We start from the raw sequence: 19,269 nt of genomic DNA, 5'->3' as shown, positions 1-19,269 counted from the left end.
ATTCGAATCTGCGACCGTAGCAGCAGCGCAGTTCCGGACTGAAGCTCCGAGAACCGCTCGACCACAACGGCCGGCTAAAATAATTTGGTCGTCAGAGAGCATCATAATGTTTATATAGGTCTTCATCTACATACACATTCTGCAAACTACTGTGAGGTGCAGAGCAGAAGGTACTTAGAATTGTACCACATGCTACGGCTCCTTCCCGTTCACATTGCGCGTGGAGCGCGGGAAGAATACTGCTACAGTACTTCTGTGAACGCTGTGGTTTGCCTAGCCTTGTCTTCGTGATCCCTGCGGGAGCGACGCGTAGGGGCTAAGGAATATCTCCAGTTATTCATTTCAAACTAGTTCTTCAAACTTTCTTACCAGCTCGTATACAACGCCTCAAGCTTAACAACGCGTAAGTCAATAAGTCATCGAATCATAAGAATAGCAGAGAACACGCACGAAAAATAACTTGGTTTTTATTATTTTTCCCGCGAAAAGTAACAGTTTAAGGAGAAACTAGCTACAGCGACAGGCGTAGCTTTGTTTCATCCATATGAAACAATTTTTTAGGCGCATCGGATGACTAAATTTCCCTAGCCGTGTATCGTGCGACACAAGTGGTGCGGAATGATCAGCACTCTGTATTGTGCCGGGTGATGTGACGGAAACAGGTTCTGGTGTAAAATCGCTGTCATCCCGCTGTGAATCAGTCAAGTCGCTTCAACTAAACTGACGGCAAGAAAATCGCAACACCAAAGAGTTGAGCGATATAAACGAAAGTTGATAGGTGTATTTCTACATATGAAAGATGGTGTCTATTCAAATTTCACTCCAGTCGGATAAGAGAGACGCTAGAAATGCAGATTAAGTTTGCTTTAAATACACGCTGTAACTGTCTTGAACGTTAGTTGTCTTTGAGATTGGAGGTGGTGAGTTGATACTATTGCAGAATGCCTCCCAGGCAATAAAGACGCCTCTGCAACACCTCACTGAGATTGAAGTCCGCCCCCACTAGCTGAATGGTCAGCGTGACGGATTGTCAGTCCTCTGGGCCCGAGTTCGATTCCCGGCTGGGTCGGGGAATTTTCTCCGCCCATGGACTGGGTGTTTTGCTGTCCTCATCATCATTCTATCATCCTCATCGACTGCAGGTCGCTGAAGTGGCCTCAAATTGAAAGACCGGCACCCGGTGAACGGTCTGCCAGACGGGGAGCCCTAGCTATACGATAAAATAAAAAATAAAACTGAGTTTGAACGAGGTCGTGTAATAGAGCTTAGAGAAGCCGGATATTCCTTCTGTGATAATGCAGAAAGACTTAGAAGGAATGTAGTCACCGCGTATGATTGCTGGCAGCGGTGATCACGAGAACGAACAGTCGTAACAAGCTCGGGCTGCGGACAGCCACGTGGCACTACTGAGAGGGGCGATCATCGTGTTCGACCTTCAATAAAATTCTTCAGGGTATCAGACCGCATCGTCATAATTAAAATGCGCCAACGTTTCGGCCAGCGTTGCAGCTAGCCTTCATCAGGGCCTTACGTTAAACGTAAACGTAAGGCCCTGATGAAGGGGCGCATTTTAATTATGACGATGCGGTCTGATACCCTGAAGAATTTTATTGAAGATGACAACGGCCGCGGAAGCCTACGCTTACATCGTGTTCGACGTACGGCTCTGGCTCATCGTTACTGCATCTGCAGCAGCATTTGTAGCAGCGGTTTGAGCAGTAGTTGGCACTACAGTGACATAACGAACTGTTAGAAATCGGTTACGTCAAGGACAGCTCCGAGCCAAACGCTCTGTAGCATGCATTCCACTGATCCCAAATCACTACTATTTGCGATATTAGTGGTACCATGCGAGAGCAGGGCAGGGTGGAGGTCTGTTGTGTTATCTGATTAAAGCTCGTTCTCCCTCGGTGCCAGTGATGGCCTTGTGTTGGTTAGAAAAAGGTCAGTTGAGTTCCTGCAGCCAACATATGTGCGTGCTAGACATAATGGACCTACATCTGGAGCTATGATGTGGGGTGCGCTTTCGTATGACAGCGGGAGCACTCTCGTTGTTATCCCGCGCACCCTGACTGCAAACTTGTACCTCACTCTGGCCATTCGACCTGTTGTGCTGCCATTCATGAACAACATCCCAGGGGATGTTTTCCTACAGGTTAATGCTCGCCCGTATACCGTTGCTGTAAGCCATCATGTTCTACAGGTTGTCGACATTTTGCCTTGGTCTGCTCGATCACAACAACAGTCTCCAATCGAGCACATGTGGGACATCACCGGACGACAACTCCAGCATCATCCACAAACAGCATTAACTGTCCCTGTATTGACCGACCAAGTGCAACAGACATGGAACTCCATCCCATTTGGCATTTGTACAAAACGATGCATGCACGTTTTTATGACTGCATTCAACATTTTGGCGGTTGATGTACCCGCGCGTACATTAACTGTAATCTTGGATTGTTAATCACTTAAAAAGTATTAGACAAATGTATTCTCGAAATTTCATTTCTCTACATCAAGTATATTTTGGTGTTACGATACATTTCCATGCGCCCGCCAGTGCGGGCTGGTTCAGCATCGTACCACAGGTCGAATCGTGTATCGTATCGCACACCATATCGCCTCAGTATGAACTGCGTTTGGCAGGGAGGGATTCAGTTACCAACTGAAAACATTTGTTCTAAGTAATTATTGAGAAATTACTTAACCTTGTATCTACGACAACGTCTGCAATTATACTCCCCCAACCACGTTGAAATGTATGGCTGACGGTACGTTCCGTTGTAGCAGTTATTAGGGTTTATTCACGTTCCATTTACGTGTAGAGCGTTGGAGGAATGAGTCATCGCCTCAGTGCGTGCAGTAATTATTCTAATCTTATCCTCACGATCCATGTCTGACCGATTGTGTGGCTTGTAGTATATTCAAATGGTTCAAATGGCTCTGAGCACTATGGGACTTAACATCTGAAGTCATCAGTCCCCTAGAACTTAGAACTACTTAAACCTAACTAACCTAAGGACATCACACACATCCATGCCCGAGGCAGGATTCGAAACCTGCGACCGTATCAGTCGCGCGGTTCCGGAGTGGAGCGCCTAGAACCGCTCGGCCACCGCGGCCGGCTATAATGTTCACATTGCCTATAACCATAGTGGTGCCTTCTGTTACTATCTCGGGTGAACACCACCCATGGCAAAATACTGCTTCCACCAGCTTGCATGTTTTGTGCAGACGTTTGACTGTATGGCAGCGTATCTCGACATGGTCAGCGACCTGGTGTAAAAAGAAACGTTTTTCATCTGACCAAATGACATGTTTCCATTGATGCTCAGTCCTGTCTCAATGATCTACGATTGTAATTGATGATGTCATTGGGTCAGCATGGGAACACATAGCAGTTGTATGCCGCAGAACCCCATGTTCGACTATGTGCGTGAACAGCATGCTGCAAAATACTTGCCCTCACCAGAATTCTATCCTGTCATGAAATCTGTCACAGAGTGAGACATAGCCTGCTTTATAGAGCAGGAAAGCCTTTTATCCCCAAATTCTTTGGTGAGCTGCGGACAGCCAACCAGCTTCCCTATTTTCGAGACGCTCATTCCCAGGTGCCAAGTCAGGAGTCATCCTAACTGAAAAAAAATGTTTTTGTAGATATAAACTTGAGAGATACTGAGTCAATCAAGTCACAGAGGGCTAGCCAAGGTTCTTAACAAAAACTGTCTGTATAATTTGAGGAGAGAGTATCAATTTGTGTATCAGAAGTTACATTAATAAGAACCTATCAGCCTGCCTGTGAAATGCATTCTCCGAGGAATGTAATGTCAAGAATACCGTAAATTAGGGGCATAGATGCCTGCCTCTTTGTACAACAGATCACAGGAGTACCTGAAAGATTCCAGCAGAACAATAAAGAAAATGTTCAAATGTGTGTGAAATCATGTAGGACTTAACTGCTAAGGTCATCAGTCCCTAAGCTTACGCACTACTAAATTATCATAAGGACAAACACACACACACCCATGCCCGAGGGAGGACTCGAACCTCCGCCGGGACCAGTCGCACAGTCCATGACTGCAAATGGTTCAAATGGCTCTGAGCACTATGGGACTCAACTGCTGTGGTCATAAGTCCCCCAGAACTTAGAACTACTTAAACCTAACTAACCTAAGGACAGCACACAACACCCAGCCATCACGAGGCAGAGAAAATCCCTGACCCCGCCGGGAATCGAACCCGGGAACCCGGGCGTGGGAAGCGAGAACGCTACCGCACGACCACGAGATGCGGGCTCCATGACTGCAGGGCCTTAGACCTCTCGGCTAATCAGACAATACATATAATGCAGCTGTAATACTGATTAACTCCCATGAACATAAGTTGTTGCAGTAAGTTGCTAGTTTCTTTTATCAATAAAAATTAAATATTTATTTCTGACCTTAACTTCCATTTTTCAAAATACTTTGCTGAGAATTCCTTAGAAAATTTTTGCAGGAAAAGTTTGCAAGGTCTTTTACATTTCTATGAAACCTCCATATTTTCTTTCTGCACAAGCAGTTTGATGTTGGGTGGACACAAATCATAATGTGGTACATTCTTCATTGCAAATTCACAAGTTATCAGTTACGGGAGTTTGTCCAGTGGAAATTCAGCTCTTTTCCTTCATCCCCAAGCAATACTGCTGTCACTGTTCCGCGGGATGGATGTCCACAGTAAATCTGTCTTCAACCTTACGTTTGGCTTAAATACCAAAGTACTCTACTAAGTATTGTCATATTAGATTCGAATTAATTTACGGGACGCCACAATAAGATGAAATTTACCCAGAAGTTCCATTTTTTAATTTTTTATCTCAGCATTAGCCAATTTATACAACGAGTATTTTACTACATCTATTGAATAATGGTTATCAGTACAGTAAAAACATGCAAGTTGACTACCAAAGATTTAAAATCAACAAACATTTAATGAATTACAAGTGCCAAGTGTTGGAAATACCTACACAGGATGCTGCAAAACTCCTATTATAGATTTCTAGGGGTCGTAGAAAGGCAGTGGCAGCTGTTGTGTAAGAGTGCAAGTGTACGTGAACACCCCAACTTTTGACACCTTGAGGATTTGTTGGTTATTTTTCTTTGGATGCTATTAAACGTAATATAGATGCGGTAACAACGTGACATAGATTCGGTAATCTGAAATACATAGCACTAAATTCAAGTTCAAGTGGCTCTGAGCACTCTGGGACTTAACTTCTGAGGTCATCAGTCCCCTAGAACTTAGAACTACTTAAACCTAACTAACCTAAGGACATCACACACATCTATGCCAGAGGCAGGATTCGAACCTGCGACCGTAGCGGTCGCGAGGTTCCAGACTGAAGCGCCTCGAACCGCTTGGCCACAACGGCCGGTACACAGCACTAAATCGATCGCGCTATGCTACATTGGTATTCCTCTAGATTCTGTGAAACTTGGCATCAGGGTCGCGAGTACACCTTCACTTGTGCAAGGAGCTTTTGCACATGCGTGCGGTAGCGTTCTCGCTTCCCACGCCCGGGTTGCCAGGTTCGATTCCCGGCGGGGTCAGGGATTTTCTCTGCCTCGTGATGACTGGGTGTTATGTGCTGTCCTTAGCTTAGTTAGGTTTAAGTAGTTCTAAGTTCTAGGGGACTGATGACCATAGATGTTAAGTCCCATAGTGCTCAGAGCCATTTTTTTTTTTTTTTTTTTTTTTTTTTTTTTTTTTTTTTTTCATATGTGCAACCGGCATTACGTAGTTGCCTTATGGGCCAAATACATACAGATTCGATGAACAACGTGCACTAATCACACCATGAATAGCTAGCCCTCACCACTCAACTACAAGTGTAGGGCACACTGAAGCAGACTTTTATTCTCGTTTACTTAGCATAAATCCCGCTACATCATGGGTTCCCAAACTTTTGCTTGTCGCGCTACTCTACCGCTAAAAATGGAAACACTGCACTTCAACCCACCTTCATAGTAATAATGCAGTGTTAACTACAGCAAGCACCTGAAAATGCTACCTATTATCTCATTGTGTTTGGGGGGAGGGGTGGGGGGTTTAAAAGGGAAATTACTAAAGACTTATTGTGGAGAGGGAGGTTATTAAAGGAGAAATACGTATGTATTAATTTCTCTCTCGTCACTACGGTGTAACTACTACAGTGTAAATACTGCACGGATTCGTGAAGTCATTATTGGAGCCCCAATTTCGATGCACTGTCATACACTGAAGAGCCAAAGAAACTGGTACACATGCCTAATATAGTGTAAGGGCGCCCGCGAGCACGCAGAAGCGCCGCAACACGACGTGGCATGGACTCGGCTAATTTCTGAAGTAGTGCTGGAGGGAATTGACACAATGAATCCTGCAGGGCTGTCCATAAATTCGTAACAGTACGAAGGAGTGGTGACCTCTTCTGAACAGCACGTTCTACGCATTCCAGATATGCTCAACAATGTTCATGTCTGGGGAGTTTGGTGACCAGTGGAAGTGTTTAAACCCACAAGAGAGTTTCTGGAGCCACTCTGTAACCATTCTGGAAGTGTGGGGTATCGCATTATCCTGCTGGAATTGCCCAAGTCCGTCAGAATGCACAATTGACATGAGTGGATGAAGGTGAACAGACAGGCTGCTTACGTACGTGTCACCTGTCAGAGTCGTATCTAGACTTATCAGGCGTCCCTTGTCACTCCTACTGCACACGTCTTACACCATTACCGAGCCTCCACCACCTTGAACAGTCCCCTGCTAACATGCAGGGTCCTTAGTTTCATGAGGTTGTCTCCATACCCGTACACGTCCATCCGCTGATACAATTTGAAACGAAACTCGTCCGACCAGGCAACGTGTTTCCAATAATCAACAGTCCATTGTCGGTGATGAAGGGCCCAGGCGAGGCGTAAAGCTTTGTGTCGTGCAATCACCATGGGTACACGAGTGGGTCTTCGGCTCCGAAATCCCATATCGATTATGTTTCGTTGAATGGTTCGCGCGCTGACATTTGTTGATGACCCAGCATTTGCAGCAATTTGCGAAGGGGTTGCACTTCTGTCGCGTTGAACGAGACTCTTCAGTTGTTGTTGGTCCCGTTCTTGCAGGATCTTTTTCTGGCCGCAGCGATATCGCAGATTTGATGTTTTACCGTATTCCTGATATTCACGGTACACGCGTGATATGGTCGTACGGAAAAATCCCCACTTCATCGCTACCTCGGAGATGCTGTGTCCCATTGCTCGTGCACCGACTATAAGACAGCGTCCAAACTCACTTCAACCTTGATAACCTGTCATCTTAGCAGCAATAACCGATCTAACAACTGCGCCAGACACTTGTTGTCTTATATAGGCGTTGCCGACCGCAGTGCCGCATTCTTCCTGTTTACATATCTCTGGATACGCATGCCTATACCAGTTTCTTTGGAGCTTCAATGTATTTTAAACAGGAGTGCATTCATGAACTGCCACAAGATCAAAACTGCACGATGAGGCAACAAAATGGTTCAAATGGCTCTCAGCACTATGGGGCTGAACTTCTGAGATCATCAGTCCTCTAGAACTTAGAACTACTTAAAACCTAACTAACGCCGGCCGGAGTGGCCGAGCGGTTCTAGGCGCTACAGCCTGGAAACCACGGAAAACCTAAATCACGGTGGCCGGACGCGGGATTGAACCGTCGTCCTCCTGAATGCGAGTCCAGTGTACTAACCTCTGCCTCACCTCGCTCGCTCGGTACGTTTTTGATTGTTGATTTATCTTGAGAGAGGGTGTGCGGTGTTTGGTGTTGTTTAGATTGTTTGTGTTTCTTGTGGTGGTCTGTTGTGTGTGCGTGCATGAGTGTTTGTGGTTAATCTGTTATTCTTTCGTCAAGGTGAGTTGGTGTTGTTGTATTTGCAATTAGGGGTTGCAGGATTGGGATGAGGTCAGGGAATGTTTTGGCTGTGTTTTGGGCTACTGTGCGTGAGGGTCGAATGTATTTATACTTAGGTTTCCTGTTTTCTCCTCCAATTCCTCCATGTCCGGCCTGGTGTGGAGTATGTCACCCAAAGTTTGGTCATTCTGGTTTGTAGTGGTTCTATGCCTGAGACTGTGTATACTTCATTGCTGGAGGTTGTGGGGGTTAGCTTGGTGATGCTGCGTATTAGTCTTCTTTCTGTTTTGTAGAGTTTTCCGCTACGTGGGCCTGTATTCCTCCGAGTGGGACGACTGCATATTCCAGTATTGGTCTTATGAACGTTTTATACTCATGTAGGACTGTTTCATAGCTGCAGCCATGGAAGCGTCCTTGCACCTGTCTTATTAAGTTTTGTCGTAGTCGTGTGTTGTTTAGAAGGTGATTCAGGTATGTTTTCCAGTTCAGGCGTCGGTATAGATATACTCCAAGGTATCTGGCTGAGTTATTTAGTGAGAGTGGCGTGTTCCATAGTGTTAGTCGGATGTCGTTGTCATCTTGTTTCGTTTTATTGTCAGATGTCTGTGTTTGAAAAGAACTGTTTGTGTTTTGTTGGGGTTAGGGCGAATTCTCCATTTGGTCATCCATTGCTCTAGTCGTGTGAGGTAGTCGTACGTCTTCCGTTGGACAGTGTTTGTTTTCAGTTTTGTGCACCAGTATGCTGTATAAACTGCATACAGACCTACGGTTTCGGTTAGTGTCCTAACCGTGGGGATGTCGACGGTATATGATGTGTAGAGTAAGGCCGATAGTATTCGTCCTTGGCGTACCCCTGCTCGTGGGGTGAAAGCTTCAGATTTTTCTTTTCCTACATGTATGATGCAGGTTCTGTCAGTTAGGTAAGCTTTTATTATTCTTCCTGGCAGATTAAAACTGTGTGCCCGACCGAGACACGAACTTAGGACCTTTGCCTTTCGCGGGCAAGTGCTCCGGCAAAGGTCCCGAGTTCGAGTCTCGGTCGGGCACACAGTTTTAATCTGCCAGGAAGTTTAACGAAGATGTTTCTAAGACTCGTTACATCCTTAGCAAGTCGATCGACTGTATCGGTTCTGCGTGAAGTTTGAACTTGCACTAAGAGGACATGACGAAACGGATACTTCAGAGAATCCTTGCATTTTGCGGGGTTTGGTCAACCTGAAGGCAGAACTGAATCCCACATTGAAGGAACATATTGAAGAAAAACAGTTATTGCGTATTGTTGGGGCTTTCCAAAACAATTCAGGAAGAGCCGCTGGACTGTATTTATGCTGTTTGCCGTGAGTTGATTTGTAAAGAAATATCGTAAATGGATTAAGTCGCAATTGAAGTTGATGAAACGACAGATTGTGCAACCTTGTCTCAGCTCGTATTTTTTGTTCAATATGAATGTAAAAGGGAATTATATAAATGGTTCATAAATGTGACACCAAAGTTCATACAGATGCGGGAATAAGTAGTGAAGTGTTCAACGAACTTAAAAGATTAAAGATAGCCGACTCTCCAGAAAAACTAATAGCTCAGCGGTATAATGGAGCTTCAGTTGTGAGTGGCGGGCACAATGGGATGCAGGCTAGAGTAAAAGCAATGCTGACACAAGATGGAAGTTTAAAATGCGATGTGTAAACACCGTATTTAATTACAAGAAAGAAACAGCTGAGTGTCTTGGGATCAATGAGGACGATGACAGCAACGACTACTCGACAACCAGGAAAGCAGCTGGACTTTGGAAACTTCTCAACAAGAACCAAGAGTTTCTCTTTTTGCTTGAGTTTTTCAGTAAGATCCTGCCTCACTGCGACATTTTGTTTAATCAGCTGCAACATAGAGATATTTCTGATTTCAAGTCACCGAAACAACTGACGAGAAATTCTCTTGATCTTGATCATCATTGGGGTAAATGCAAAAGAAGATATCGCCAGCCCAAAACGTTTCCGCTTTGTAGACTCACACAGAACTGTTGCAAAGGAAGATTAAGGCCAATATTGACGAGCGCATTTAACAATCACTTGTCAGCAGCTATGTTACTCCAGCACAGTTTGTTTCCAAAACAAGCTGTTATTCCCTGACAAAGAATTTCAGGCAACAGTTACATTATTTGGCGTGAACGAAAATGAACCGGGACAGGAATTGACAGTCATACACAGTAGAAGTGATTTCCAAACCGCAAACGCAGCTTTAACACTTCTGAACTGTATCTGCGGGAATAATTTAGAAGCTGTTTTACCGAAATCAGTGAAAGTATTACGAATTATTTGTACAATACCAATGACAACAGCGGAAAGCGAGAGATGTTTTCTCCACACTGAAAAGAATCAAAGACTTTCACAAGAAATACAATGAAAGAAGAGAGACTGAGTGCGTTAGCTACTTGCTCTGTAGAAAAAACACTTTTGGGTTTCCATAATTTCAATGAACTTGGAATTGACCATTTTACTCAAGAGAAGGAGAGCGGAATTGACTTCGTCTACAAAAACTATCAATTTAGGTAAAAACGTCGTTGTAATGTTATTCCATAAATTACCGTCTTGCCTGCAGAAAATACTTAAAACTATATATTTGTGAGTAAATTTTTGTATTTTAGTTTCAGAGTAAAAAGTTTTGTTGGATGAAGCTTTAAATCACGTCACTTGCTAATACACTAAATGCTAAATATTCCCCGTTCAAGAAACGTTTTGAAGAGAGAAAATGTAGCATGCGATTGTTTGGTCAGACGCTGCGCCCCATTAATCTGCAGCCAACCGGCCGCCACTGCTTCTTAATAAAAACCACTGCTTCTTAATAAATAACACATTGCGGCTGGTCAACACCATTGTCTTGTACAACAACAAAACGGTATTTAATGTAAGCATCACTGTATTTGCATTTCTTCGACAAACGCATGACGAAATAAAGAAACAAATAACATTACATGTCTACAGTTCAGTTTCACATCAGAAGCACACACGACTAAACTACTTGCTTGATCAATACTGACTGAACAACTCAGCTGACCTATGCTCAAGCGCCAACGCTTTTTTTTTTTTAAGGAAAAGGCCACAACTGGCAATAATTACTATATCGTTGAAGCTGTGAGACAAAAATGTATGTGAAATCTTATGGGACTTATCTACTAAGGTCATCAGTCCCTAAGCTTACACACTACTTAACCTAAATTATCATAAGGACAAACACACACACACCCATGCCCGAGGGAGGACTCGAGCCTCCGCCGGAACCAGCCGCACAGTCCATGACTGCATATGACTGCAGCGGCTTAACCGCTTTTTTTTTTTTTTTTTCTGACCTCATTTTGTTCGGTTTCGTTCGTTGCATCTGCTCGGGGCGGACGTCGTAAGACATCAATTTACGTTCGTTGTTGATCGATTAACTCAGTTTTTTTTATTACAGAGGGCAGCTAACCCTCTGACCGAACACGCTGAGCTACCGTGCCGGCATCCGCTCAGTTAATCCCGCGCGGCAAGCTGTGAGAAATCCTATACAGAAGACAGTTGGCGCAAAGTGTTAGGAATCGAGATGATGTTCAACGATCGGCCAAGTTTTCGCACTTCACCTGAACTCGTTCGCTACGTACTCCACCGATCGGATTGGCTGATGTCAGTTACTGCGTTTACTACCGGGCCGGTGATCGTAGACGAAAATGAATCTCGGAATACATAGCAAATACTGGCTACCCAGTAGACATTTCGTCGTAACTACTAACACATTTGTCTTGATTAAATAGCTACTTGTTTAATTAAATAGCTACTTTTTTAATAACATAGTGCGTTGGTACCGCTCGCTCGGGCCGCGCCCCCTGTAATACCTCCCCACACCTACCTTGTAGGGGTGGGGGGCGGGCGCCCCCCTCCTTTGACCTCCCAACCCAGTTTGAAAACCAGTGCGTTAGACGGTAGCACATTCCTCACTGTGTAATAAAATTAGATCAGACATCAGTATTTGTCATAGTTATACCACAAACATGGGCTACTTTGTGACGGATTGTTTACTGAAAAGGTATAGTGCATTAAATGACTAAATGTTAGTTATTGGTAGTTTGATAGATTTAACCTTCTTCTTTTAGAATGAGAAAGGAATTTTGTTGTGTAACTGTTCCTTGCCAATTGAGCCCCACCTGATTTTGTCCCAATTTTATCCCATTGGTTGGGGTTACATTGGGACTAGTCATTTTTCAGGCTGCAGTCAATACATAAAAATAACTATCCTAATGTCAGATTGCCTACTCTTTATTTTGACCAGTATTGGCACCACTACAATGACATAAAAGTAATTAGGAACACAGAAATTTTAAAAAATATATATAATAGATTTAACTCATTAACACGTTTAAGAAACTGTGAACAGATACAAAATCATGAAAAAAAATTGCAAATCAAAAACTAAAAACAGACATCTCATAAAATTCAGTCCATTTCATACAGTCCTTACTCCTTTACATAAAAAATACCCCAACGACCAACTTGCTCCGGCGGGCTGATGATTCGGATAACGTCCTCCGCGGCATATTGCAGAGCATCTTTCTTGGGCTTTTCCACTAGTTTCCACATTTTCCCACGGCGGACACCATATAACCCATCATTGTTCCTTTTGTAACTCGTTCTGGATACAGTCTTCTTCTGTATGTAGCAATTATATACATCCCCTCACACACATCTCTGTTTGGTTCCCGTGGGGCATAACGAAGCAGATTGGTGCAGACTCTTCAGTGTCTTTGGATCCATCTTCCTCATCCAGAACATCCTACACAGTCATCTAATTCTGTATAAGGTACAGAAGACGAGCTCTCATCAGTGTCACTGTCTGTATCCTCTTCGTTTATTATTGTCTTTGTCAGGTGAGGAGCACTCTGTGCAGTTTTAGTTTTTACTCATGAAGTGGTTGGGTCGTTCATCCTGGCAGCAAGAACGTCTTCTGCAGAAATGCTCTTTGCTGCAGGAACATTTACCCTTCTATGCCTCACCACTTGACGCTTCTGAGTTACTTCATTTCTCTTCTGCACGAGGTGATCCATAAAGGTGTCACTGATGACTGAAGTGAGTTTTGTTTCCGGGACCATTGTGAATGATGGAAGCCTTGACAGCACTATTTAGGGATTCAAGGGGTAGATGCCAGCTTTCTGGAAACCTGCTTTCAAGTTATCCCCTCTTGAGGTCATGCATTTCCACAGCTTGTTAAGCAAGGTGGGGACTTGGTTCTTGGGGACAGAGCTGCACCTGCTGCCCACTTCCATCCCAAGGATCTTCCGCCACTGCTTTCAAAGGTCGAAAGCACGTAACATCAAGTGGTAGCAGGAGATGGGTTGCATTCGGTGGCAATGCAACGAATTTTATGTTGTCGGTACTCTTTACACAGCTGTAGCTCAGGCTGTCGTCTATAATAAGCTTAACATCATCTTGTCATTTCAAAATAGGTGGGAGTAACTGAGTAAACCAATCCTCAAAGCACTCACTGTCAAAACACCCACTCTTGGATCTGTTATACATAGCCCTGGTGGCCCATTTTCCGTCCACGTATCCCACAATTTTTTGGCCTTGTAATTTATGTAAAGGGGGAACGTGTTCTCACTACATTACCACATATCATTAAGGAGGTACATGCTTTTGATGAGTTCCATATTTTTTTTCAGGGTACTTTGTTCCCCTTTTAGTAATTATTTTTGAACACCCAAGATCACCAACCAAATTAGTTTCATCACAGTTACACTTATTTCCAGGGGGAAACAGTTTCCATCTCTTTCTCCAAATTGTCAAAGAATGAATTCACAATTTCTTCGTCGTTTGCTGCTCTTGCATCCAAAATGTTTTTTGCAGCCCTGTGCGTCAAAATAGCTTTGTGCCTTTGCATAAATTGCCTTGCCCAGTCTATTCCAGGAAAGTTGTTTTTAAACCTGGCTTTCTTCCTGCCGCATCTGTTAAGGTAAGCCTTTACCGTAACGGAGGTCGAAAGTCCACATGGGGAATCCAAAACTTGATAAAGCTATCAGATGGGAAACAAACTACTCCTCTTCTGACTCTGTAAATACACAATGCCTGCCAACTGTTCCCCAATTCCTTTATTTTTTTAGTAGAAGTGTTTTCTTTGGAATGCCGTACTTTTGAGACGCCTTCCGGTACATCAGGATTTTCGCTTTAATTGCATTAAACAACCTCCTGGAGACTTCCTCGGTATAATTTCTGTATACACTTGACCCAAGCGCCTGTTTATATTTCTGAACCATACTTTGATGGCTCCTAAAACAAAAGAGATAATCAAAATCAGTTAAAACGTATCTGTGGGCTAACTTTGGGACAGTTCCAAAGTTGCCCCATGAAAATCTCATTAGTGACAAAAGGAGCCAAACTAGATACTAATTATAGAATTTTTTATTCTATATTCACAGAAATTGTAGCTAAAGCATGTACGGTTTGTTATATTTACCTGTCTATCGTGGTCCAACTGTCGTTCCAATTGCGTATGTGAATGTTTGCAGTGAACTTGCAAGGAGTCAAAAATGACACGAAGCAAGGTTGTATATGGAAATTTTTGGAGACAGTCAGTAGATGACAGCAATGAACAAAGACTGTAGAGGCCTCAGAAGCAACAATGTATCTCACAAGTTGCAGCAGCAGGAAATTTAAAACAAAATGGTCACTGTCCTAATTTTACCTCACCAGTCCCAAAGTAGACCTAGTTTATGGTACTGATAGAAAAACTGTTTTGTTGGGCTCTAGATATTGCATTAAATTTTGGATTTTATCATACAGTAATCCATTTGAGGTGCAGTGAACTATAAAGCACGTCATCGTCCATTGTGAGGCTGTAGCCATTACTCATGCTTCTGACATCTGTTGATCTTATGGTGGGTCAGGTTAACCTGTATGTATATAAACATTCACGAAAAGAAGTCTTACTGAGTTCTTTGATATTCAGTTAAATATGAGATCTAAGACGCTCTGCTTTTGGTCCATATGGTTCTCAGCTGCTCATTTGTGTTCTAGTCAAGTGGCCGTGTAGGTAGACAGTACTACTTGAATGTAATAATTTCCACAAACGGCAGTTTGTGTTTGGAGTTGGTTGTTTACTTTGCTGGAATTGGCTTACGCGTGTGGTGTCAACATGAACTCTGTTTTAAACGCTAACGGAAAAGAAAATTGCCAGGAAACATTAGCCGCAAAGGAACTAGGGCCACCCAGACCAGATCTGTTGACTAAGATAATGACAAAATCAAATAAGCATGACTACAAACGAGCATTTAACAAAGTAATGTATAATAAGATTAAGTTGTTGTGTCGGTGCAACATAAGAATGTGTAATTTTTAGCACAAAAATTAATTTGTTAACTAATACATATGTTGCGGATCTTGTACATTTGTGTGTAAAAATGAAAAAAGCACAAAACCTCCCACTTACACAAAAATGTGTACAGAGAGTAGCAAAAGCTTTATCTTATTTTGTTCTTACCTCAAACTTACGCACAAAACAACAAAATTCCACAAAAACAATTCTTTCACTACTACTACTACTACTACTACTACTACTACTACTATTACTAATATTATTATTATTGGCAGTGGCTGTAGGTGTATAAATATGTTGATACGCATAACTGTTATACAGCAGACACTATTAATTTTGTGCTTTCTTATTTATCTGAATCTAAAAATTTGTGAACACCCAGTATGTATAGTCACAAGCCACCACTGTAGATAAAGTTTTGAAGGCCTGAAATGTATGGAAAATAAGTTCTGAAATTGAATCACTTTCATATCTCCTACTTTGCAGTATGTGCACAGAGGAGACAATCAGCTCTGACCTGTGTGCTCTGCATAAGTTGGTCCATGTGGTGACCAAGCTATCTGTTGCAAAATGTGTATCTGTGATGCATGCTTTCACACACACAGTTCACAAACCCCAGTGTGCAAACACTATCCTCAGTGCAAACAAGGAGCTCCACAGTCAATTCCCCTAGATGCGAGTGTAACAGGTTGTTGTAGTTAAATGAAAATGGGATGTGAAAGACTGAGGCAATCAGAAAACAGTCTTGATACACATGTTTTGTAGCCTTACCATTATGTATCCTGTTGTGAAATAGGAGATATGAAAGTGATCTGATCTTCGAGTGTATTTTATACCCAAATGGCGCATTTCTGGAGTTGGGTTCTCTATCAGAACTTTATCCACTAAGTCCCTCCACAATTCCTGGTAGCCTGTAACAGCAGTTGTGAAACATCCTGTATAAAAAGTCAGCTGGTTTGTCATGAGCTTCTGAACAATGTATATATTGCTTTTATAATATAGATGTTTCTGCAATTTTCAGATTTAACAGATGAACAAGTGAACAGAAAAGTGGAATTATGCAATGAATTGCTTGAAGTTGCTGATGTTCTGGAACCAGGGATGTCACGCTTGAGGGGTATACTGCTGTATGAGCTACAAGCTGCCATGGTGGTCCAAGCTAAGAGAGACTTCAATGCTGACAAAATCACAAAGTCTGCAGCTCAGGTACATACAGCACATACAATATGTTTACCACTAATTTATCATAAGTTGTTTTTGGAGTCTCATTTAGCCCTAAATAGTCCCTTGTAGAACAGGACCTATTGTTTTGCTTGACACCCCAGAACTGATGCCTAAAATTTGAAATTATGTCTGTCTTCATGTGTTTATACACTCCTGGAAATGGAAAAAAGAACACATTGACACCGGTGTGTCAGACCCACCATACTTGCTCCGGACACTGCGAGAGGGCTGTACAAGCAATGATCACACGCACGGCACAGCGGACACACCAGGAACCGCGGTGTTGGCCGTCAAATGGCGCTAGCTGCGCAGCATTTGTGCACCGCCGCCGTCAGTGTCAGCCAGTTTGCCGTGGCATACGGAGCTCCATCGCAGTCTTTAACACTGGTAGCATGCCGCGACAGCGTCGACGTGAACCGTATGTGCAGTTGACGGACTTTGAGCGAGGGTGTATAGTGGGCATGCGGGAGGCCAGGTGGACGTACCGCCGAATTGCTCAACACGTGGGGCGTGAGGTCTCCACAGTACATCGATGTTGTCGCCAGTGGTCGGCGGAAGGTGCACGTGCCCGTCGACCTGGGACCGGACCGCAGCGACGCACGGATGCACGCCAAGACCGTAGGATCCTATGCAGTGCCGTAGGGGACCGCACCGCCACTTCCCAGCAAATTAGGGACACTGTTGCTCCTGGGGTATCGGCGAGGACCGTTCGCAACCATCTCCATGAAGCTGGGCTACGGTCCCGCACACCGTTAGGCCGTCTTCCGCTCACACCCCAACATCGTGCAGCCCGCCTCCAGTGGTGTCGCGACAGGCATGAATGGAGGGACGAATGGAGACGTGTCGTCTTCAGCGATGAGAGTCACTTCTGCCTTGGTGCCAATGATGGTCGTATGCGTGTTTGGCGCCGTGCAGGTGAGCGCCACATTCAGGACTGCATACGACCGAGGCACACAGGGCCAACACCCGGCATCATGGTGTGGGGAGCGATCTCCTACACTGGCCGTACACCACTGGTGATCGTCGAGGGGACACTGAATAGTGCACGGTACATCCAAACCCTCATCGAACCCATCGTTCTACCATTCCTAGACCCGCAAGGGAACTTGCTGTTCCAACAGGACAATGCACGTCCGCATGTATCCCGTGCCACCCAACGTGCTCTAGAAGTGTAAGTCAACTACCCTGGCCAGCAAGATCTCCGGATCTGTCCCCCATTGAGCATGTTTGGGACTGGATGAAGCGTCGTCTCACGCGGTCTGCACGTCCAGCACGAACGCTGGTCCAACTGAGGCGCCAGGTGGAAATGGCATGGCAAGCCGTTCCACAGGACTACATCCAGCATCTCTACGATCGTCTCCATGGGAGAATAGCAGCCTGCGTTGCTGCAAAAGGTGGATATACACTGTACTGGTGCCGACATTGTGCATGCTCTGTTGCCTGTGTCTATGTGCCTGTGGTTCTGTCAGTGTGATCATGTGATGTATCTGACCCCAGGAATGTGTCAATAAAGTTTCCCCTTCCTGGGACAATGAATTCACGGTGTTCTTATTTCAATTTCCAGGAGTGTATTTCAAAGAAACATCATCATTTGGTATTCCAACTTTAATATTGTATTGTCATGGTATAGCTTTATTTAAACAATAGCAGTGCTCAGGAATGAGTACGGTGTGGAGCTACTTACACAAACCATGCTTGGACAGGGATATTGTGACTATGAGAAGCACTCTTTGGTAAATAACAAAGAGAAACTGGCTGTGAAGACTGGTGTGAAACAATCACTAGCATAATGCACAAGTTCAAATGAATTAACCAATAAGCCAAGATCTGAGATGTAGCAGAAGTTATACAAATAGCCAAGCAAATAAGGCAAATTGTTGATGCCCTAACAGGTGATTATTAAAAAGCAGCTCGTGGTCTTGTGGTAGTGTTCTCGCTTCTGGCACACGGTGTCCCGGGGACACTCCTCTTTATCCTGTGGATGGCTGTGACTGTGGGAGCGATGTATTCTGTGGTGCTGGAATGCACTGTCTGGTGAAGCACTACCCCAGGATGAAGCATGATTGTTGAAAATGTAAATTGTGATAGCAGCATCCAACTTCTGCCATCATCTTATCTTTGTCTTATGTGGCACTGCCACAATTTCTTTTAAGGATCTAAAAAAGTGTACAGTTACTTTGCAATATTCCAGTTTTCCCCATGGAGTCTTCTTCACATTTTAATACCCCTTCAGTCAGTTTAGTTACATGTCATGGACTGTAAGATCTAGGAGTTGTTTTTCTTTTTTAAGTTTTTGTTTTTTAAGTAGAAACATTGTTACACATACTTGATGAGTTTCCACATTATCTATGTGCAGGTCCATAGCCACTGTAAATTTCTTGAAGGTAATAATTTTTCTGTGTAGGTGGTGTTGCAGGAGGGATCAGTACATGATAGCAACCACAATGAGAATTACACACAACAATAATAACTACAGACAGAAATACACCACATGTAAAGTCCATAGGTAAAATAGAAAACATGCAACCCTAGTGTTGATTTTACCACTGTGCCAGTATACATAACACATTAACATATATTAGTGTAACTGTCAAAGTGAAAAAATGCCATATGACTGCCTCTGACCCTGTCTGAAGTAAATGCAAGTTTCTCCCAATCAAGCAGAGTTGCTTTATGAAGCAGAACTTTACCATAACAATCTCTAAATCCACTCATTGTTTTCATCATTTTCTCCATAGTCTCAGTCTCATTTTCTTCAGGCAAGAGCATTTATTCAGTCCCAGAAATTACCAATGCTTTCTTTAGGGCAATATG

General features: G+C 43.6%; 1 protein-coding gene across 1 annotated transcript in view; it reads left to right on the top strand.

The window, feature by feature from the left end:
* Positions 1-19,269, top strand: part of LOC126156549 (SET domain-containing protein SmydA-8) — a 51,728-nt gene that overhangs the window by 23,069 nt on the left and 9,390 nt on the right. The window contains exon 4 of the mRNA XM_049916318.1: positions 16,253-16,437. Coding sequence (XP_049772275.1) covers positions 16,253-16,437 — 185 coding nt within the window. The remainder of the gene's footprint in view (positions 1-16,252; positions 16,438-19,269) is intronic.

The sequence above is a fragment of the Schistocerca cancellata genome, chromosome 2, assembly GCF_023864275.1.
Source record: "Schistocerca cancellata isolate TAMUIC-IGC-003103 chromosome 2, iqSchCanc2.1, whole genome shotgun sequence".
Classification (NCBI taxonomy): Eukaryota; Metazoa; Arthropoda; class Insecta; order Orthoptera; family Acrididae; genus Schistocerca; species Schistocerca cancellata.
Note: the sequence above shows the minus strand (reverse complement) of the source record. Positions and strands in the feature narration are given on the sequence as shown.